Genomic DNA, 23183 nt, shown 5'->3' with positions numbered 1-23183 from the left:
TATAGGAGATAATTACATGGAACGTAGGATAAAATATAAACGAAGTAGTTAAATATTACAAGTTGCTCTGAAAAGTAATAACATCATCACAATGCATTTCTTCTTGATAAAATAACAGCAGTATGCATCATTTCCCTTAACCAGGGTATCTATAACCTAAGTCCAAGAGGTACATATGGTCTCCAAAACTTTGAGTGTAGCTTCCAGAGTTTCTTCCAAAGTTACCACCAAATTGTTATTTGTGATATACAGAAGGTGAACCTGGTAGATCCATGTAACATCTCTGCTAGGCAAGCTGCATTGGCTACTGTTTAGCTTCCTGGTGCAATACAAAATGCTAGTTATCAGTTATAAAGCCCTTCCTGGCATAGGGTCTGGCTATCTGAAGGACTGCCTCTCTCTCGTCATTTCTGCCCGTCCTGTAAGACTTAACACAGGAACATGCTTCATGTCTCATCCATTAAGCTATGCCATCTGATGGATGCTAAGAAGCATGCCTTCTTTGTCACAGCACCTGCCCATTGAAATACCTCCCTCCCCCCTGAGGTTCAGATTGTCCTGACCCTGCAAGCCTTTAAACATTATTTAAAAAGTCCACTAAACTCTGGAATAGATCAGCGGTGCATCCATTTGATGTATATTGTTTCTTTTGGCTGTGATAATTATACAATACCCTTTTTTCATTTAGTTAGCACTTTTAGATACTGGTTTTAATTGTACACTACCCAAATTTGGTTCTGAGTTGGGGCAGCATTATAAATCAAAATTATAAACAAATAAATAATGCTATGGAAAGCTGTGACTTGGAATGTAAGAAAAGGAAAGAATATGAATGAAGAAATGAAATAAAGAAAAAAATTAAGTAAGTTATATGAATATGAAAAGAGAAAAGGAAAGGTTGCAACTGATGTTCTGGTCTTGTGTGGTGGAGTTGAATACATGCAGAGAAGTAAAGTATAGGTTTAATTATGAATAAAAGAGTTAAAATGTAAGTCAGAAAGTAGAAACTGGTGTCTCTTAAATAGTTATTAGTGCATATAAAAGTAGGAACATTGGACAGGCTAGGGAATGTTATGCTCCACTGAATGGTGATAATGAGTCACCATTAAGAAAATTCTGAATAAATGTGATCCAGAGGAAAAAAGTTATTATGTTAGATGGCATGTATGGATAAGTGGCAATTAGAGAAGAGAGTATAAACAAGATGATTGGTTTATTTGAAGACCCAAGAATTAATGAGAATTCTAAGCATTTGCTTAGAATAAAGGTCTATTTGTTTTAAAAGATGATTTTAAGCATAAGTTTATCAATGAATACACACAAGAAAGGAATCTAAACTTAAAGTATGACCAATGAAGACTACAAGGGTGATGAGAGGTTCTGCATGTGAAACAAACCATTTTTTGATACTGTAAATACTACATATTGGGTAAAAAAGAAAATGCAGTAAAAGGAGACATATGAAAGAAACTTCCATGAGAATAGTATGACTGTATGAAGAGAAAGCCCACAACAAATTTGAAATAGTATTAGAAGATGGATGAATCTCCCAATAGGATAAATGGAAAGTAGATGTAAGAAAAGAAGATGTAGAAAATGCTTGGAACAGAGTGAAAACAGTAATGCTATAAAATACCAAAGAAGTGTGGGAAATTACAGTAATGGGAAAAAGAAATGTGCTTGGTGGAATAATAAAATGAGAGACTTGGATGAGAAAAAATGCTAGTAAGGCTGCAAAAATGAGGGCAAGATAAAGGTACTGTGTAAAAATATAAACCAAAAAATATAGTGTAGTCAAAGATTAAGATTGCAAGAAGGAGAAAGAATGCTGAGTGATTTTGATGGATATTAAAAATTGTTTGCAAAGTGGGAGAACTAAAAAAGGAGAAAGAATGGAATTAAGAAAAAGGTGATGAAGTTATCTGAAATGAAGTTTAAATGTGGAAAGCTGGAAGAATTATTTTGGAGATAAGAATAATAATAATACATTGAAGAATCACATTGAAATGAATGTTATAGAAGTTAGTGTCCAAGAAAATAAAATAGTGGGAAAAAAATCATAAATGTTATGAGAACTTTGAACAATAATGCTGCAGGACTAGACTATGTAACTGGAGAAATATTAAAATATGGATGTGAATTTCTCACCCCAAAAGTGAATAGTGTAACTGGTATGTTAAATTACATTTAGCTTTTGTCTTGGCATCGCCCAATGTTTTAGCCTGACCCTGTCAGCTTTTGATCATGTAGATCCCAACATGTTAATCAAAAGCTAAATGCATCCACTGCCTTTAAAAGTTGCACACCTTTGTGTTTAATGTTATATTTTAAGAGTACAAATATATACTGTATAGTACCAACAGCTGATTAACCCTTTTTCAAAAGCAACCTTATATGGAGCATCAACATTATGATCTCAGTATTGTGAATACAAGATAGTCAGAGGTGGGAGGCAATGACTTCTCTATGACATATCTTTCAGTGCCTGATATTCTATGAGTGCAGTTGCCAGGATTTGTTGCTAGAGATCATGCTGGCTGGGAATTCTAAGAGTTGATGTCCCTGCACATCTGGGAGGAACCAGGCTGGGGAAAGATCAGCTTAAAGTGACATAGTAACATTATAGCTAAGGCAAAATGAGAAATTCTTATTCAGACCTTTTCCTCCTATCAGTTACACCAGTGTTTCTTAAAGTGTGGTCCGAGGACCTCTGGGAGTCCCCCAAGAACCTCTCAGGGGTCTGCAAAACCAAAATTATTTGCCAGGTATTGAAGATATTTGCAAAAATGTAAAACAATGTCACTCTTCTCATTATTATTATTATTATTTATTTGTTAAAAAAGTATAGGGTTTTTTCATGAAAAAAATGTTTTATTTAGTCTAATGGGTTTAATATTTATTTGTTTATTATTTATTAATCAAATTTATATGGCCGTCCATCTCACAGAAAGTGACTCAGGGTGGCATACATCAAGCCAATAAATATATAAAACAAACTGCCTAAAAACACTATATAATAATTAAAAACATGATTCAATAAACATTCTATAAATATTCTAAAAATTCCATTTTAATTTTTAATATGGTAAATATCAATAAATATAACCCCTACAAACAAAAGTTCTTTTGGGGTCCTCCATAAAGGACAAAGGGATCCTGAGAGCAAAAAGTTTAAGAAACACTGTGTTATGTTATACTAGAAAATTATATTTTGATACACAATTTCTGTTCAGATTCCCCAACAAAACAAAATCCAGGATCATTTCTACTTACCTTTGTAAATCTTGTGAAATTCCAGTGTATCAAAAGGGCTCATCAGGTGACTAAAGTCTGCTCTGGGTAATGCACTTAAAAACAAACAATCAGGAGCATTGTATTTAAGGTTTAAAGTTTAAATTATACTGCCATCTCACCTCTCTGGTGTTCATGTACAAACCCAGGCACTGTAGGAAATCAAAAACTCTCCTAATGTAAGACTTCTCTGACCTCTTAACTGAGTTATGACACTGCCATTCTCCAGAGATTTATGTCTGAGTCTACTCCAGAGTTTTGGTGTCTACTCAGATTTATAACTACTGTGGCAAGACCCACTTTTTCTGGGAAAACCTACATCAGCCTACATCAACTCTGTTAGCTAATTCAGAATGGAACTTGTTCCCCTAAAATCTGGATATTACATTTGGCAAAGACCCAGGAGTCCCAACCTCATATGCAAGAGCCTATGGGAGTAGGGCTGCATTACTCCTCTCCTATCCACTGTTTTTTTCAACTATACAATGATGTGTTTCCCCAGAAAGTTTTCTCTACTTAGTAGGTTTAAATATGATCTGTATGGGGACTACTCTTGAACAGAACCTTGAAATGATTCCAATTGTAATTTATCATATTTGCTTTTTGAAGCACATCACTTTATTAAACCTATAAAGCCGTAACCAAGCCTGCATCTCATGCACCCCCAGATCTGTTTCTGGGTTCTCTGAAGTTCCCCAAATGATTTTCAGTGGCTATATGGCAATTTTCATGGTACAGTATTACTTAAAAGTATGTTTGTTTTCAAATTAATGCATTCAGAATCTGGGCAATTCAATTTTGGGTTGTAAAAGAAACCCAACTCTGCAAATAGAAATTACAAGCTAAAGAAAAAAGGGCAAAACAAAAAAAAAAGGCAAGCATTTTGGGTATCATGGTAGAAGTTTACTTAACATGGAGAAAGCAGTGGAGAAATGTTAAGATATGTAAATGATAATAGAAAGGTAGCATGTAATATATGGGGCCTGGTTCAAGGAAGGAAGGAAAAATTGATACATATAACAGCAACTTTCTGCCCACTTTTTATATGAAATTGAGAGTTGGATATGTCAGGAGAAACAGTTAAGTTGAATGCAGTGGGAACATTATAGATAAGCATGGTGTGGGTGACCAAAAACACAAAAAGTAGAGTCAAGAATGAATGGGTGTGGACTGTAGATTCAATACAAGAGTAATTGATCAGTGTAAAAGAAATATATGAAGGAAGAGTGAATGGGACCAGAGGAAGAGGAAGACTGAGAACTTTGTGGCTGGATGGAGAGAGAGGTAAGAAGTTTAAGGAACAAAAGGTAATGTATGAAGCGGTGCATGGACATAGTGGAAGCAAGATGGCCTGCAAGAATAGAAAGGTAGGGAGGGCTATAGTGAATGGCATTGGTGTAAACTAGTTTTTACCTATATTTCTTTTTCTAATCTCATGCTTTTTATTTTCTTTGCTTACTATTTCTTATGCATTTTCTTAGTTTAGCCTAATGTTGCTTACCCCAAAAGATTACAGCATGAGGGGTATGCATGTATGTATACATCTACTCATTTAAACAATGTCAGGTTGTCTGTATTCCACACATCTCTATCCTCCAAGCTTTAGACTGCAAAGTAATTTTTCAGCCTTTGACAGAGAAAGCTCCCTAAACTGTTGGGGAAGAGGTTTTTAGAAAGACTGGCTCCTCACAACTCTATCCACCACCAGAATTCCTTGACATTCATAGAGGAATGATCAGCTGTGATCTAAGGAAGTCAGGGGAGTCTTGGTTTTGGTTTTACATCTTTGCATCTCCTTCCTGGAGCAGATCCAGAGATGGTTTTTAGATAAGCAATGGGGTCTTGCTTCTCTAGGCCTTTGACAATGTTATGTTTTTGACTGAGAAATTGATATTGCTTTCTTTTGTTTTAAATGAATTTCATTTTGTTCCTTTTTGGGGAACTGGAAAGAGGAATATTATCAAGTTTATAAAAAGTCATAAATGAACCCTCAGCTGAGAGGAGAGAGTGGCAGAAGAGAAATAGTAGATGTGTGTGTCCCATTTCTCCTTCAAATGCTTTTCTCAGTGTTTTTTTCATAGCTCAGCTACTGAATACTTGGAGATTAAGAATATCTGGCCTGCCAATAAATATGGTACGCTACACTTTGGGAAACAAATGAACAGTATAATATATTGGTTAATTAATATATTACTGCTTGGTTCCTAAAGTATATTAAGTAATTAATAGTTCAGAAATTCAATACAAAAGTCATTTTATTGAGTATCTGAATTGAATGGATTTTTGAAATTGAATTGGAAGGTTGATTTGAACCATTGAACTAATTCAGATGCCTCCAAATGGATTTTGATAACTTTGGATGCTTTTTAATGTAAACAGAACCGTTTTCCAAATTAATTCAGAAATATCAATCAAGCCATGCCATTGTGATTTGAACCTTCTAACTGAATCAGATTAGTTTTCTGAATCAATTTAAATCATCAAATAGAATCTAATCAATTTTAAAATTAAATAATAGTTAACATTGGATTGTGCATGTTTTGCATTAGCTTGGTCTTAAACTCTAAATATTGACTGCACTTCTGTTTGCACAGACCACAAACCTTTTATACCACATTTCGTATAAAATCTTTTATATGTTTTAAAATGAGTACAGAAGAAAAATCTAATACTGACAATGAGAGGCAAACTTAAAAGAAAACCTAGAACCTACAGTTTTCTACCTACAAATCTCAAATGCTTAATATTTTTTTTCTCCAGATCGTTTTTGTTCCTTTTCCCCAATGGCTTGATGGAACTCCATAAAATAGAGAAGTCCCTGTTTATTAGGATTAGATTAGTTTTATTTATATTTCCATACCATCCGCCTTTTTTTAAACAGAAGAAACATCTTATAGTTATACTTCTGGAATGCATAGTTATGTTCTTAGAAATTTTGTAAACTAAGCAAAATACTTCAGTTATTGGGTGGACTAGAAATTTTAAGATTAAGAATAACATTAACAGAGTATATTCTTTCACATTGCTACTTCTAATGGAACACATGGCATATCAAGAACACTTAGCACTTCCAGGAAAAGAAAAAGAAAAAGATAAACTCACTTATTTGGGATATATGAGAAAATTTCTGTCACCCATTTTTGCAAAGTATCCAAGGTTTCTAATCAGGAGAATATTTAAAAAGGAAAAGAATCATGAAAGGTAAAAATTACAGAGAATAAGAGGGAAGTTGACAATTCGGTTATAAAAAATGAACTATATAGGTATGTATCAAATGTCTATGCATGTGTAAAAGTCTCAATATGGCAATTGTGCATTTATTTGAAGATGGAATTTCCTGTGGCTTAGTGACTGACTATGAATCCACAAAAAAGTACCCCATCTTCCTCCTCTGAACTCTTGAAAGAACTCTTTTTGATAGGAACCAGAATCTTTGACACCAGGAGCCTTATTTTTGCAGCAGGGATGAGAGTTCACGTCTTGTGGGCCACTTCAGTCTAGTAGGAGCCCTGAGATCATGCCACAGAAATATGGTGGCAAACTAACCAGATTTCAGTAGTGCAATTTTTAAATACAAAGTTAAGGGTAAGAATGGGAGTGGGAGACCTCTAACAGACAAATCTCTCCTATCCCTGTTCCTAGCTCCGATAAACCCCTGAAATCTTTCCCAAAATTGGCCTGAAAAACATTGCAGTTAAAAGTTCATATTTAACTCCTCGCGCAAAGCATCATGCTGTGGGCAATGAAGCCAAGTAACCTGGTTGTCCATGCCAGTTGAGATGTCCTACACCCCCTCATCAAGTCTCTTAAAAGTCATCCTCACCCCTATAGCCTCATTTTGGCTATATTAAGTTTGGCATATTAAGGATGCATTTGCACAGAATCAGCCACCTTCTACCCCTAGTTAACCAAGCTGAAGCACATTAAATGTGCTTCAGCTTGGTTAACCAGGGGCCGTATTTTTCATTCCCCCAGCTGCCACAAAGAAGAATGGAAGGCTATCACTTCCCCCATCACTTCCTGCCTTTTTTTTTTTCTCCAGAGCAAGCACATGATTTGAAGGACATTATTCACTTTTCACCGTTTTTTGCCCTTTTTTGCCCCCTGGGTCACATGGGGGTAAAAACTAAAACAACTTTGGTGGTAGAAAGCCTAGGGAGGTCCTCTTAGTGTAGGGCCTTTCCATAGTTTAGTATCACTCATGAACAATTGGAGGGACAGTTAACTATTAGGTAAATAGTTCACATGATACATGTATAATTAGGTGACTGGGAGGAATTAATTTAGCCCAAAGAAACGTAGGCTAGGGACTAGAACTAACCTACCATATGCCTATCTTTAATTAATTTAGTTTTAGAATTTGTCTAATCCACATACTGTTCCCACTTCATGATCCCATTTAAGAATGAATAGGACCTAGTACTCTCAGGGGTACATCTTGTAACACCTTAAAAATGAGCAAATACGTTATCACTTAAACTTTTGTGGATTGTTAACTCATGAAATTGATTGCAATCCACAAAAGTTTACGTGATATAAGAAGACTGTTGTTTTTCCTGCATGAGTAACTTGGGTATACCTCTGGGAATGGTGCCAAGGATATATCTAAAAACAATGGTGAATTTAGGAACATTGAGATTACTTTGCCTATTCCTAAGTGGCTATGCAATCTTATAATAGCCCAGTTCCTGGATCCATATGTCTGAAATCTGGCAAGATTGGCATGATTTTGCCATAGCTTTCCATGAGATCAAGTGAAAGAATGGCAACATGTTGTAGGATCTTATGAAAAAACAAGCAAACTTTCTTCTCAAGGTTTTGGCTTTCTTATCCAAGGTTTTAAGGGGCTTGATGATCTTCTGAGGTCATTCTGATCTCTTGATTATTATTTTAATTTGGATGAGCCTCAGGCACAATTGCATATGTCAGGGCCCATATGTTCTTATATTGGTGGCTTCAGATCTGGGCTTTCATATACCACTAACACAATGGTGTAAGTTGTGAAATTGTACCAGCAAGCCAACAGAGTTTCTACTATCCCCACTGTGTTATTACAATGGCAGAGCTGCTTGTGAAAATCTAGCACATTCAACAGTTACACAATTCTTAAGAAAAGTGAATACACTTTCATATAACCCATACATATATTTATCATAATTATTTGTATTTTCTACCTCTAGATTGGACAACTAGATTCATGTAGTGAGCTGAATAATATCGTTTTCTGAAATCCCTCAGTCTTGCATAGGTATCAATGCCTTTCTTTTTTGGTGCATATTTCAGTGTCTCTGCATTACCTGTATAATTTATGAAGAAGAGGTTTTCTTACTAACATTAGAATCAGTTTCCCCACAGTCTTGCAGTTTAGTTCTAAATGTTTTCTCTCTGACAAAGTAGATATTGCTTAACTTAAATCAGCCCAATAATACCAACTAAATATTAGTTTTTAACACAGGTGTTATCTTCTATACTTCTATTATATTATACTGCATAACAAAAGAACTTTGATGGCTAAACTAGTCCAATCCAAATAGGACAGGTTTTGTGGTGGTAAAAGGTACCCCCCCATGCCCATGTGAGCTGCATTCACTACCAAACTTATGAGATTCACTCCCCCACCCCCCCAATACATGGGAACTGCTTAAAGTGCCCTTGAGAAAACATTAACAGCAAGCTGAAATGACCCTGTGTAGCGACAAGGGGAAGAATCAGTCAGGAACCTGTGGCCCAGTAAACCAATTTATTTCTCTTCACTAACCATAGCTCAGAGATAATATGGCTAGTATGCTGACCTAGTAGGAAAAGATAAATAATAAAAAGGTCACCCAGATGGGTTTATCAGAAACATTCCAATGTCAAGTTGTAATTTCCATTGTATCTGCCTTTTTCTTGGTCTTGTCTTTGCAATATAGTAGGCTAAGTATATAAGCTATGGTTTTGCCTTTGCTCAGGGCTGCCCAATAAGCTGCCAATGTTTTGCTGAGAGCCCACTGTACACTATATTGTTTGCATGCTAATAAAACTATGTTGTATGTTCAAAATGAGGGATAAATGTTTCTGCAAGACAATCATATGCAGCATCAGACTTAACCATATCTTGAAGAACACAAGATCATTGCAGCATACAAAGCTTCTGTCATGAACAACGTTTGAAGAATGGTACTGTATATCCACAACTTTTAAAATTAAAGGAAATACTTGGTATTATATCAAGCTTCTGTCTAATACAAGCTCCATTAAAGCCTATCTGCTTGTATCTCAGCATACTCTACTTACCCCAAAAGAATTTTCTCATAGGATGTCCTGGTTTTGCAAGACCTCCAAGCAGCAGTTCTCTTCTGTTAGCATCAGAGGGTCTTGCTATCTGATATTCTGTTTATTTTAAAGTACACATTAGGCAGCAGAACTTCAGAACAGAATTTCTGTGATATGATCATTTGGACAAGGCAAAGAGCATAATATACACATACATGAAGCAGCAATGAACAGTATCTTATTCATTTGACACATGCATTGGAATTGTGGTTTTGCTGCAGAAATATCAAGGACTCCATTAGAGATTACTAGTACTTTGGAGAATGAATATTCCTAGCTGCTCTGTCTATTTATCAACCATAATAGAGCCAGCATCTCAATTAAAATGGGATAAATGGATGTTAGGGCCTCTTTCTCTTTCAAGGCACAAATTAGCATATCGTCACATCATACATATTGGTGGGAAGAGAGGGAAGTCCTTGATTACACTGGTTCTTCTGAAGGCAACATCAGGTAAGATCTGGAGGGTACATGCAATAAGCTTCCACTGGGATATCTCATTATCAACATTTATTTCTATGCCTTAACTCTTTCCAGTACTATAGACTTGGGGTTAATACAATGGTATATCAAAAACTGGACTTCAAGGCCCAAATTTAAGACTCCATAGGCCAAGGAATCTTCAGTGATCATCCAGAGCTGCAAGCGATGTTGAGTTACAAAGAGGTCAGTTCATCATGAGGATGCTGAGGCCACCAGAGTTTATGCTGGTTCACATCTTCCTTTCTTTGCTACCTTCCTTCCTAGCCATGCGTGCACATATCTACATATCTTCATTTATCGAAAAGGACTTATCTTCCAGGAAGTTTATTTCTTCTTCCAGGAAGTTTATTTCGGATTGATAAATGATATGATATCCTTTACATAAAATAGAGGTTGCTTTCATTTCTGTTTTACAGGTGAAAGCAGAAGATTTAAAAACAATAATTTCCCAGAACAGTTAAAAAAGAAATTGGCCTTAGTTCTGAAACTGAGATAAAGGAATTTGAGGAATTTGTGAAATGTAGTAGTTGTACAACCAGGCTTGTGCCACCCTCAGAATACACAGAATTCACTTCAGACAGTGAACGTCTCTACATTTTACAATGGTGCTATGTACTTTTTTTTTTTTTTTTTGGTACCTTCAAGTCAGTGTTGACTCCTGGCGACTGTCTGGAAAGTCCCTTCAGTTTTCTTGGCGAGATTTCAGAAGAGGTTTGCCATTGCCTGCCTTCTAGGGCTGAGAGAGAGTGACTGGCCCAAAGTCACCCAGCTAGCTTCGTGCCTCAGGCGGGACTAGAACTCACAGTCTCCCGGCTTCTATCCTGATGTCTTAACCACTACACTAAACTGAGTGTCATTATGCTCATTTACCCAGCATTAATTTCCACTGAATTCAACAAGGTTCCTGCAAGATATGTTCAGGATCATAGTTATTTGCCCAGGTTAGAAAGTTCTGGGAATGGAACTCCCAGAAGGTATTGCCTATAATCCAATGTAAAGCACATATAATGCAGCTGATTTTAAAAGGCTTTTAAATGTGCTTAAATCTTTGGATTTAAAATATTATTTTTATACAGTTGTTGTGAGACAGGTCATCCAAATTTCACAAATATGAATGCCTCAAAAATGAGGTAAGATAGGATTCCCCCACCCAAGAACTGAAAAAGTATAAGCGGTGAAAAACACGCTCATTAGTTTTACCACTATCCACAGCTTCAACTTCACGGTCAATAGCATCTTTAATCATCAGAGGATGAATGAAGAACTGTGCCCACCTACAAGTAAATTAGAAGAGAAATAGAGGTGTTTGCTATTAAGTCTTGAAATATGTGGAATAATGCTCTGTTTCCATAAATATACGTGTGAAGTAATGTTATGGCAAAACAAATCTTGATTTTTTCCAAGCATTCATTTTGATGAAAAATGGCTTTTCATTTCTTTGATCACTTTTTTTATTCCTCCTAGGCAATGTATAGGTTTCTTTTACTTTAGTTACTTGGCGTGAATATATATATATATATCAATCATTCGTACACACACATGAATATCCTGTCTTTTATTGTACAATTATCTCTCTGGCAGCTTGGATCTTCCATGGCTTTCCAGATTTCAGTTAAATATTATCAAAGTCCCTATAATCAAGATATTTCAAGGCCTTTTTCAGATTTTTCAGAAGGTTGCAGATTGTTAGAAAATGTATACCCCTCCCCCACAAAAAAACCAGTAATATCCTCTGTGCTTCATAAAAATAAAGGGAATTGGAGGACAGATGATGATGTAAGGATAACATAAAGACTAGCAAAAGCAAGAAGCTAGACTAAGACTAAGCTAGACTTGCCACCATGTTAAAAGGAGCATGCAAGTCATGTGTACTTTAAATGTATGCAAAACATTTCGAATATGAAACATTTCAAGCTCTAACTAGCCAATTTTGAGCTAAAACTGATGCTGTACTCCTACTGGAAGGTTTATAAGAGTATTTGGAGCATTGTAGAAATATTCCAAGCTCCACGTTTTGAGTCTGAAACAGTTCTAGAGTAGTTTGAACATTTTGCTAAGGTTAGAACAACCTGCTTTGGGCTTGTAACTATTCTTTCAAGCTCAAAAGGTAGTGTCTTGAACTCAGAATACTAAGTGCTTTGCACACGCCTAATGCATATTATGATTTTGTCACTTCAAAATTTAGAAATCAAAATGTTCTTTCTGATATCCATCATACTTTCAATGAATTAGAGTTGTGTGCAGTGGACAATTAACTTATTGCGATAGGGCATAATAAATGGAGCCCTAATAAGCCAATTCACATAGACCTTTGATTTCTGTTCTTTCCATCTTCCTCTGAGATTTTCTTCAATTACAGAAGCAGTGGGGAACCTATGGCTTTTCAAATTTTGCAAAATATTCTTCTAGCAACTAAAGTTTGTAGGGCCAGAAGTGAAGAATAATGTGAACTGAACTCAACAACAGCTACAAAACCTCTGGTGGCCCAGACCTGAAGCACACAAATTAATAGCTGCCTGAGGATCTGCTACAAATGATATTTATGAATATAGATAATCTAGCACGTACAAGATATAGAGCGACTGTACTCCTCAAACTGCTATAGTTAACCAGTCATTGTGCTAATGGATCTCTTAGTCACTTAGTTTGTTTGTACTCCTAAGTTACCTGTCAAGGGCTTCTTTAAAATATTTCTTTTGGATATCAAACTGGAAAATAGTTCGTTCTGTGTCAGTCGAAGCATTGTCTGAGCCTCCATGCTTCTTTAAGAATGTATCAAACCCATTCTCATCTGGATATTTCTGGCTACCCATAAATACCACTGGAAGAAAGCAGTCAGATAATTGGCTGCAATCAGATGCAGGTATGGATTTCAATCTAGTGAAATGTGTATTCTTAGATACATACAAGGAACGTGCTGGCATAGGCTTTTCCACTCATGGAAACTATTTTTACTCATAGTCACTGATATTTTTTGTGGTTATGGATCTATAGCTCAAAGTGTTCTTGGGCCTTTAAATAAAAAAAGAAAAAAAAAGAAAAAAAAGAAAAGCTTTAGAAATGGTTCATTAGGGCTGCAGCACTTAGATGTGCCAGATTAAAAATAGGAGGTGGTTCCAGAACACTGGGGTTGTTACAAAAAAGGCTCTACCTGATAGGTGAGCGACACCTATGTGGCTGCAATCCAGCACGGAAATGGGGTTAACCATCTCTGAACAACTGATATTCTGTAGACCCTTGTTTTGGACCTCCGGCCCACCTGTGCTCCATGGCACTGGCTGGCTTGATGGCACTGGCTACTGTATATCTGAAAATGTGATTCTCAATTTCCAACAATATCAATTTCCCGCAGTGTTGTGTTATTCATGACCACTGGGGTACACTTAAAAGAGGACAGTGTCCCATATTCATCTACCACCACTACTTAAGTCTTTAGCTAGGTTGGGATTTGGGGAATTCAAAGGAAGTGCTTTGCTTTCAGAAAAGTATGGATTGATCTGCTTTGTTTATTTCTTATTGTTTCCTCTTACATGTTTAAAACACCATTTTATTGATTTTAAAAGAAAACTAAGAGAGCTTAAGCCTGTGGAAGAAAATATTTAAAAAGCATTGAGGATGTCAACATAATTTGGTATTGAAAGCTGCACACTCCATATTAAGAGATGGGACAGCTTTCCTTCTGCCTCTTTGCTTACGGTTAGGAAGATAGGCTTTAGATTCTACATACTATGCTCCAAAAAATGAGCTAATCCAGGTAAATCATCAGGGTCACAGAAACTACCGACACCAACAGCAAGGGCGGCTGCAGACTGCAATCAAAATATAAAGGAGAACAAGTGAGAAGTCATTACGAGCCAAAGCCAAAGAATACAGCCTTTTTCCAGTATGAAAAGAATCCTACTCCTGTCAAAATTCTGTTCCATTCCCAACTGCAAGCCTGTCCCTAAGAAAGCAAACCAATACAATTAAATGTTTCACTCTTAATTTCCCTTGCAGGGAACCCTGAGTAACATACACAGCAAAATGAAGCCATCAAAGCCTGAATTCGGGCTGCTTCAAATAATGTGGAAGGAGATCTCATTTTCTTCTTTCTCTGTGTTCAAATAATCTCTTTGCTGTTTTTTTTTTTTTTTTAATATTACAGACAAAAGCTGTGCCCTAAGAATGCTCACTATTGTTTTATTCATTTCGACCGCAGCATTGGCACCCACAGGCTCATGGGCTGCATGTGTAACTCTCCAAGGCCATTTCTGAAGTCCTCAAAGCATCAGAATTCCCGCACTGGGATCCTGTGATCTTTTTCAAACGTTTCTGTTATAGAAAATAGGTGTGCTAAGCTTATCCAGGTCTTAACACATACATTTCTTTTAAACTGATTCCCACCCAACCTATTGGAGCAGGCCCCAAATAGCCTCTTTTAGAGTCAACATCATATCACTTGCCATACCTCTCAACCCATGGTCTTCAGAGTGTGTTAACTTTGAAAAAAAAAAACAGGGCGCTGGTACTGGTTAAGAAACAGTACATCCAGTTTTTTGTTCATGGCCCTCAGTGTGCTACACAAGAATTAATTCAATCACAGTCCCAACAACAGTGCTCATCTGATGTGAAATAAGTATACAAGTAGTCCACGCTTAATGACCACAATTGGGACCGGCAACTCCATCACTAAATGACACAGTTAAGTGAGACGTCATGTCTCTGGATATACAACATCACTTTTCCCAGTGGTCGTTAAGCGAGACATCATGTGACCATGACTTGCAATTATGCTGCTGCTTCTCTGTTGACTCTGCTTGTCAGAAGCTGGCTGTGAAGCACTTAAATGGTGATCATGTGACTGCAGGATGCTGCAACAGTTGTAAATGCCTGCTAGTTGTGAAGTGCCTGAACGTCGATCATGTGACTGCAGGGATGCTGTGACCGTCGTACATGTGAGGACTGGTTATAAAGTTACTTTTTCAGTGCCCTCATAACTTTGAATGGTCACTGTTAAGCTGTTAAGTGAGGACTACCTGTATATTTTATTTATTGACAAGGTTTGCTGATTAACAAGTAGCTGAGTTTTTTTACAACATACCTGCTTTTCTGTACTGCCCATCTTATTTTCATCTTCTTGCTTCACTAATTCTTCATATATTTCAGGGTCATCATGGGCTTCCCTCTCCTCAAGATCGCCTTCAACAATGCTATCACTTCCAGCATAATCTGTTTCATCACTTCTAGCTTCACCATCCACAGATCCATCTTCAGTTTCTTTGATATTCCTATCATTTTTCTCCATTTCTTGCATTCTTGCAGCAAGAACTTCTTCCTCATCTGTTCCAGAGGATATTATGAGGTCATCTAGTTCAGTGTCTGATTCATCAGAAGAATTGCAATCATCAATTGTCCAGTCAGAAATCAACAGCACATTCATGCCATTTTTTAATTTGATGTATCTGCAAAAATAATGATATAGGTGTGTTGTGTCTTATGTGCAGTTTAAACAGGCATTGTTCTTGGCAGTAATTCTCATGACTCCTGCTATGGATCTTGAAATTTATACTATGGTGAGTTTAGTAAGAACTCCCTGATATACAGTCAGGTCCAGAAATATTGGGACATCGACACAATTCTAACATCTTTGGCTCTATACACCACCACAATGGATTTGGAATGAAACAAACACAATGTGCTTTAACTGCAGACTGTCAGCTTTAATTTGAGGGTATGTACATCCAACTCAGGTGAACGGTGTAGGAATTACAACAGTTTGCATATGTGCCTCCCACTTGTTAAGGGACCAAAAGTAATGGGACAGAATAATAATCATAAATCAAACTTTCCCTTTTTAATACTTGGTTGCAAATCCATTGCAGTCAATCACAGCCTGAAGTCTGGAACGCATAGACATCACCAGACGCTGGGTTTCATCCCTGGTGATGCCCTGCCAGGCCTCTACTGCAACTGTCTTCAGTTCCTGCTTGTTCTTGGGGCATTTTCCCTTCAGTTTTGTCTTCAGCAAGTGAAATGCATGCTCAATGGGATTCAGGTCAGGTGATTGACTTGGCCATTGCATAACATTCCACTTCTGTCCCTTCAAAAACTCTTTGGTTGCTTTTGCAGTATGCTTTGGGTCATTGTCCATCTGTACTGTGAAGCACCGTCCAATGAGTTCTGCAGCATTTGGCTGAATGTGAGCAGATAATATTGCCCGAAACACTGCAGAATTCATCCCGCTGCTTTTGTCAGCAGTCACATCATCAATAAATACAAGAGAACCAGTTCCATTGGCAGCCATACATGCCCACGCCATGACACTACCACCACCATGCTTCACTGATGAGGTGGTATGCTTAGGATCATGAGCAGTTCCTTTCCTTCTCCATACTCTTCTCTTCCCATCACTCTGGTACAAGTTGATCTTGGTCTCATCTGTCCATAGGATGTTGTTCCAGAACTGTGAAGGCTTTTAGATGTCGTTTGGCAAACTCTAATCTGGCCTTCCTGTTTTTGAGGCTCACCAATGGTTTACATCTTGTGGTGAACCCTCTGTATTCACTCTGGTGACGTCTTCTTTTGATTGTTGACTTTGACACATATACACCTACCTCCTGGAGAGTGTTCTTGATCTGGCCAACTGTTGTGAAGGGTGTTTTCTTCACCAGGGAAAGGATTCTTCGGTCATCCACCACAGTTGTTTTCCGTTGTCTCCCGGGTCTTTTGGTGTTGCTGAGCTCACCGGTGCATTCCTTCTTTTTGAGAATGTTCCAAACAGTTGTTTTGGCCACGCCTAATGTTCTTGCTATCTCTCTGATGGGTTTGTTTTGTTTCTTCAGCCTACTGATGGCTTGCTTCACTGATAGTGACAGCTCTTTGGATCTCATCTTGAGAGTTGACAGCAACAGTTTCCAAATGCAAATAGCACACTTGAAATGAACTCTGGGCCTTTTATCTGCACATTGTAATTGGGGTGCTGAGGGAATATCACACACCTGGCCATGGAACAGCTGAGAAGCCAATTGTCCCATTACTTTTGGTCCCTTAACAAGTGGGAGGCACATATGCAAACTATTGTAATTCCTACACCGTTCACCTGAGTTGGATGTACATACCCTCAAATTAAAGCTGACAGTCTGCAGTTAAGGCACATTGTGTTTGTTTCATTCCAAATCCATTGTGGTGCTGTATAGAGCCAAAGATGTTAGAACTGTGTCGATGTCCCAATATTTCTGGACCTGACTGTATTCAGGGGCTTTCACAATGCTACAGCTCTCAGATCTGGACAGAGGGAATGGATGTTGAACTGGATGTTGCAAATAAATATCTTTTGAGTAGTCAGTTTTGCCACAATGACAGATGTATGAATGTGAGAAATGTCCCAACCTTGGAATGTTTTGAACCTTGGAATAGCCTTGTTGCATGTTGTAGCATGCAATAAATATCTTGCATTCCATATTTCTTCTCAAAAGAAACAGGTTCTTTCATTCATATTGTCCTTAATGAACTATAGGAAATTAAGTCAATCTCTTGCTTCCTTAGTTTTCATCCCAGCGCCACAAAAGTAGATGAATTGATAGTTCAGCCTACAGATAAATTGGTCAAGGAAATTATTTATTTTTTTATTATCTCAATCTAATATCTAATATCTAATATCTATTTCTTATTGTTAAAAAAAAAACTTTTCTCCAATTAAAAAAAATCCTGGAGAAAATCTATTTATGTGATCTCTAAGAGTCAATATCAAATTGATGGCAGATAAATAATAATAATAATAATAATAATAATAATAACTGAAACTTCTGAAAGTTTCAGAACCCCCCTCACTGCAAAATGATACTAGCCATGAGTTCTATGGCCCTTGGAAGGCAACAATAATGATGATGGTGATGATGCATTGATAAAATAATGATAACATTAATAATATTAATAATTAATAATAATAAAATAAAGATGATAATGATGATGATGATGCATTGATGAAAACAAAGATGGTACCAATATTAATAGGCACCTTGGGTCCAATCCCAAAACATCTGGAGCACTACTTGAACACCATCAGCGTTGACAAAATCACCATCAGTCAATTGCAAAAGGCAGCTTTACTTGGAACAGCTTACATCCTGTGACAATACCTTTAACACCATCAAACAACAACATCTGCTTATCCTAGGTCCTTGGGAAAGACTCAATGCATGCATAAAAATGCCAAATCTAGTAAAAACATCTGTCTGACTGTACAACCAACAATAATTGCTGAAACTTTCAGCCCCTCACTCCAAAGTGATATTAGTCATGTGTCCTGTGGCCCTTGGAAAGCAACAATAATGATGATGATGATGATGCTCTGGAAGAAAACAAGTTGCCCTACTGTAGGCCCTGAATTACCTGTATTCCTTATGGTCACTGGGAGACTTTATAATGTCTGGGTCTCCCACATTTCTCTTGGCTCGACGCTTCCGCGATTCCTCTGTACGTTGCAACCTGTCACTATGGCATCTCTGCGGCCTCTGCTGCTGTGAGCGTAAAGCTGGACAATTTTCGGTCCCTGTGGTCTTAGTCTCACCAGACATTTCAGAAGCTCCAAGGAGCTGGCCAGCTGACCTGCTTGTCTACTAACTGCACGGTTCCTAGCTCATTTAGCCTTTTCTTCCCATTGGCTGACTGGATGCTTTAGAAATAATATCTGTTTATGACATCAGTAAAAGAGAAAACCATGATTCCATGAGATTTATTAAAGGGGATATGAATTGGTATCATGTAGGTTGATGTGCATGTGTATGAAAGTATGAAATTATAGGCTGGTAATAGTCAATTTGGGGACATTCCAATGAATAGTGATAAAATAATGACAATGGATGAGTTTGGGGGGAAGTGTGCAACTTTTTGAATGAACATGACCCAGATAGGAAAATTATTCTGTTGGGTGATAAGTGGGTACAAGATGAGAGAGAACAGAAAAATTGATTAAATGATTTGGAGACCCAAGAGAAAATGAGAAAATTGGTGAATATTTGCTTATAAAAATATCTGTTTCAAATAAATGGTTTAAGGCTAAATCTATTGATATGTACCCACGGAAAGGAAAAAATTTAAAATGTGATTGTTTTAACTGTTTATGATGAGAGATTGACAGAATTAGTAAAATATAAATGAATGATGAGAGTTTTTGGTAGTGTTGAGAATGGAACTTGGAAAAAAAACAAAAGGAAAGAAAAGGAAATGCGAAAGAAACTAGAATGGAAGTAAGATGACACAAGGAGAAAAAGTATAAGTTCTAAATTAAAAAAAAAGTGTTACAAGAGATTGATCTGCCTGACAATGGAATGGAAAGTGAATGTAAGGAAAGAGGCTGTAAAAACTGCATGGAATAGACTGAAAAGGATTATGTTGCAAAATGTCACGGTCCTGGCTCTGAACTCAGATTCTGAGTCTGAAGCTGGGGAAGTTGCTCCAGAAGCTGAGCCTGTGGAATGTCAGCCTCAGGAAGGACAAAGCCAGACATCACATGAGGCTGATCAATCACAAAACCACCTGAGCAGCTGGAGTCAGGTCAGGATGACGTGAGGCCTCCCAGTCCCCACACAAGCTGAGTAGAAAGGACAGCAGATCAGCGAAAGTCTATTAGGTTACTCATGAAGCAAAGAAGTAAGCAATCTGATGAATGACAACTGACTGCAGCTCTATTTAAGAAACAGCTCTCAGATAAGCTTCTTGCTAGAAACAATGTCTGACATCCAGTATGGATTCATGTGTCAGATTCATGCATGGATTCTGCTTCTTGGACCTCTGACCTTTGGGCTGGCTGACAACCTTGACCCAGCTCTGAAACCTTGGACTGGCTTTAAACAATTCTTTGGCATGCTTCTTTTCTCAAAGCAAACCTTGCAGGCAAGCCTCAGCTCCATTTACATTCCTGTGCTGGTTTGTATTCCTTGTTTCATTGTAAACCCTTCATCTAGTAGTAAACTGATAATTCCCTGAGAAATTGTGTGTGTGCCATGTGTGACTGAAGCCTGAAGCAGAACACAAAGTGCCACAGAAATGTGTGGAGATATGGAATTGGAGGGGGAAAAAAAGCTTAGTGGAAAGATGAAGTGAAAGAGGCTGTGGATGAAAAAAAACCACACACATACACACACAGAGTAAAAAAAGACCCTTCTGATAAAATCTAAACCTGGTGCTCAAGCAGTAAACAATATCAACAGAGGTGAATATGTGTAGCTCAGGATTGAACTGTGGAGTCCATGGGGTTCTCTGAGCTTGGTTGTTTTTTTGCAAACGTTTCATTACCCGGCTAGGTAACATCTTCAGTGCTGGAATGGGATGGGGTTTGCTCTCTGTTTATGTGCTGTGGCCTGCCTAGCAATATCCTAATCACAGAACTACCAACTCAGACAAACAGTCAAGCAGTAAACAGCCTAATCTAGGAATTGACAAGGAAAAAACAACTCCCCCACCAACACTGACAAGGCAAGCTACTGTATAAAAACAGAGAGAAAACCCCACTCCCTTCTAGCACTGAAGATGTTGCCTAGATGGGTAATGAAACATCTGCAAGAAAACAATCAATCTCAGAGAGCCCCAAGGACTCCACAGTTCAACCCTGAGCTGCATATGTTCTCTTCTAGTGGTATTTTAAGATTGTTCACTGCCCAGAGTCACTTGTTGAGATGGACAGCCATACAAATTGAATGAATGAACGCATAAAGTGAATAAAATAATATTCTCTCTGAACTTAGTTGTAGGTCAGATTTCAATCAAATATTTAAGGCATGCACCAAGAGTAAAGATAAGTATTTACTGTATTAGAAGCTTTCTTTAAGAATGAAAGTTGATGGTTAATGCATTTTGAAATCATCCAAGTCTTGTGAGTTCTAAACTCCATGTGTGCCCCAAACAGGGACGAATCTTGGATTATGTAATTGTAAATATTGCACCCACAAGCAGGGGTGTCTGCAGGGATGTCAGTCACAACTGTGCACTCAAAATCTTACCCCTTTTTTTACGTGTGTTGCAGAAGCAGGTCTGATTCATGCAGTTGCAGCTACGATTTTGACTTTGTTGACTCCTATGAGGACAGCCCTGCATAAAAGCATGTTTTAATGTAAGCACACAGGATCAAAAGGCCAATCAATAAAGTAATGACAGCAGATTAAAGAATTCAAAATGTCCAAAAGTGGCAGTAGTTTAGAAATTGTTCAGTATCTCCTGGGCATCTATAGTACCGATTCCTAGCCCCTGGCTCTTCACAGGTTTCAAGGGGGTTTGATTATGCCTCATGGATTGGATTGTTGAGTTGTGGATCATATGGAGCAATGCCACAGACTGTCAAGCAATGGTCTTAATTGCAAGACAGTACTAGCTCTGATGTACCTCTCCTGCTTACAATGGACTATATGAGCTAATTACGATGCTGTAACAAAAGCTTCTTCTCACCGGGTAAATTAGGAAATGAAAAAAAAAAATCCAGAAAACTAAATATAATCTAATCATTATTTTCCCTGACATTCTTAGTGTTGTGCCTGGGAGAAGAACTGAACTTTCTCAGCTATTTCATACGGTTCTAATGAAATTCTGCCATTTTTATATTAGTGATGGGCAATGCGCCAGCTTGGATAAGCACAACTGACCTATACATTTGTCCTACAATTAAATTAAACTGAACCTGTGCCATTTTGCAGGAGATAGGAGGCTGCATATAACATTTTTATATATAATGGTGTCTGAGCATTTGCTGGTTCCAGCTGGGATCTGTTACAACTCTCATGCAGCTGTACTTTTGTAGCAGACCAGAGTGGCTGAAGTATTGTATAATAATTATTTCCTTTTTTCTCCCAGTTTTATTTTATTAATTAGGTAAAAAAAAAAAGCAAAAAGCAAAAAGAATACTTATAGATGCATAAAATAAACATTATGTTAGAGCAAAGGTTGAAATGAAAATATTATGATTATGAAAAGGGGTTTAAAAGATTTTTTTAAAGGCAAAAGAAACAAAAATGGATAAAGAAAAAAACATAGATAAAAGCATTCTAGTTGTCCCCTTCTCTTTTTTTCCAATTGCTAATTACTACTTATATATTTTTATAGTATACTTTAGACATCTGCAATCATTGATCAACTTTATCTGGATCATTTGGATCATTTGGATTATTGTATGCTTCCCAGGGTCACTTTTTTTTTGAAATGGGGGGCCGTACAAATTTGATAAATAAATAAACTTTCCTCAGTAAATATATGACGTAAAACCTCTCAAGACTCTGTTTTCTATGGTGATTCTCAAAGGGACTCATAACAACAGAGTCCACACATGTAAATTGGAAGCTTTACTAGAGTTAGAACAAGTGCTTTGGGTGCCTACCCAATGCAAAGATGGAGAATATTGTAATTAGGAGATACAGAACAGACATTTGCTGGAAAAATCTTCTTATATAATAGTATTTGTATTTGTAAAGGGAAGGGTAGTGATGTTCTCCAGATATAGGCAGGAACAGGCTCTAAAATTTATGAAATTCCTATCCACATTCATATGGTTAGGAAAGTAAGATTACTTTTCATATTAATTCACTTTTCATTAACTTTTCATTCATGCAAGTGTAAATAAGTGCACAAATGGTAAATATCTTCACATGGATGATAGTTTGCTGATTCCCAGACCACCTATATACTGTACATTTGCAAAATCTTACACAACCAAAAATTACCTCAGGCATTGGTGGAGTTAGCCCAATTCTTTGGTGGCTACCATAAATAAGAGAAATACATGATACAACATTTTACCAAGTGGAAATACCAGAAACGAAACTATGCATATTATTCTAGAAAACACCAGTTTGGTGGCTACAAAGCTGCTGTTGCTATTATTTCTACTTAGGTTACCTCCCCCTTCCCCACATTTTGTGAAAATGTAGTTCAAGATCTAGAGATCTTTCCCTCAATGTCCAGTATATTTTCAATGAATTAAATTGGGTTTTGTCCTAAATGTAGTGTAATGGCTCCAATATCCATAAAATAGTGAATCTCTCCCTACAAGTAACTTAGCTCCCTATAGAACTATTTACTGAATGACTGGAAGATTTCAAATTATAGGGAAAGTGTCTTTTTTGAAGAAC

The 23183-nt window shown here is 37.2% G+C and overlaps 1 protein-coding gene across 1 annotated transcript in view; it reads right to left on the bottom strand.

Moving 5' to 3' along the window:
* LOC103052515 (nardilysin-like) overlaps positions 1-18644 on the bottom strand; it is a 47655-nt gene extending 29011 nt beyond the window's left edge. Inside the window, exons 1-9 of the mRNA XM_088148694.1 lie at positions 18460-18644; positions 15170-15530; positions 13817-13898; positions 12757-12910; positions 11290-11363; positions 9568-9663; positions 8466-8588; positions 6394-6451; positions 3274-3347 (exon numbers count right to left, since the gene is read on the bottom strand). Coding sequence (XP_088004820.1) covers positions 3274-3347; positions 6394-6451; positions 8466-8588; positions 9568-9663; positions 11290-11363; positions 12757-12910; positions 13817-13898; positions 15170-15530; positions 18460-18644 — 1207 coding nt within the window. The remainder of the gene's footprint in view (positions 1-3273; positions 3348-6393; positions 6452-8465; positions 8589-9567; positions 9664-11289; positions 11364-12756; positions 12911-13816; positions 13899-15169; positions 15531-18459) is intronic.
* Between the last annotated feature and the right edge of the window lie 4539 nt (positions 18645-23183).

This window comes from Python bivittatus, unplaced genomic scaffold (genome assembly GCF_059951505.1).
Source record: "Python bivittatus isolate LINGU-HERP-01145 unplaced genomic scaffold, Pbiv_v1 ctg000590_np1212, whole genome shotgun sequence".
Taxonomy (NCBI): domain Eukaryota; kingdom Metazoa; phylum Chordata; class Lepidosauria; order Squamata; family Pythonidae; genus Python; species Python bivittatus.
This window is presented reverse-complemented; position numbering and strand designations above follow the sequence as displayed.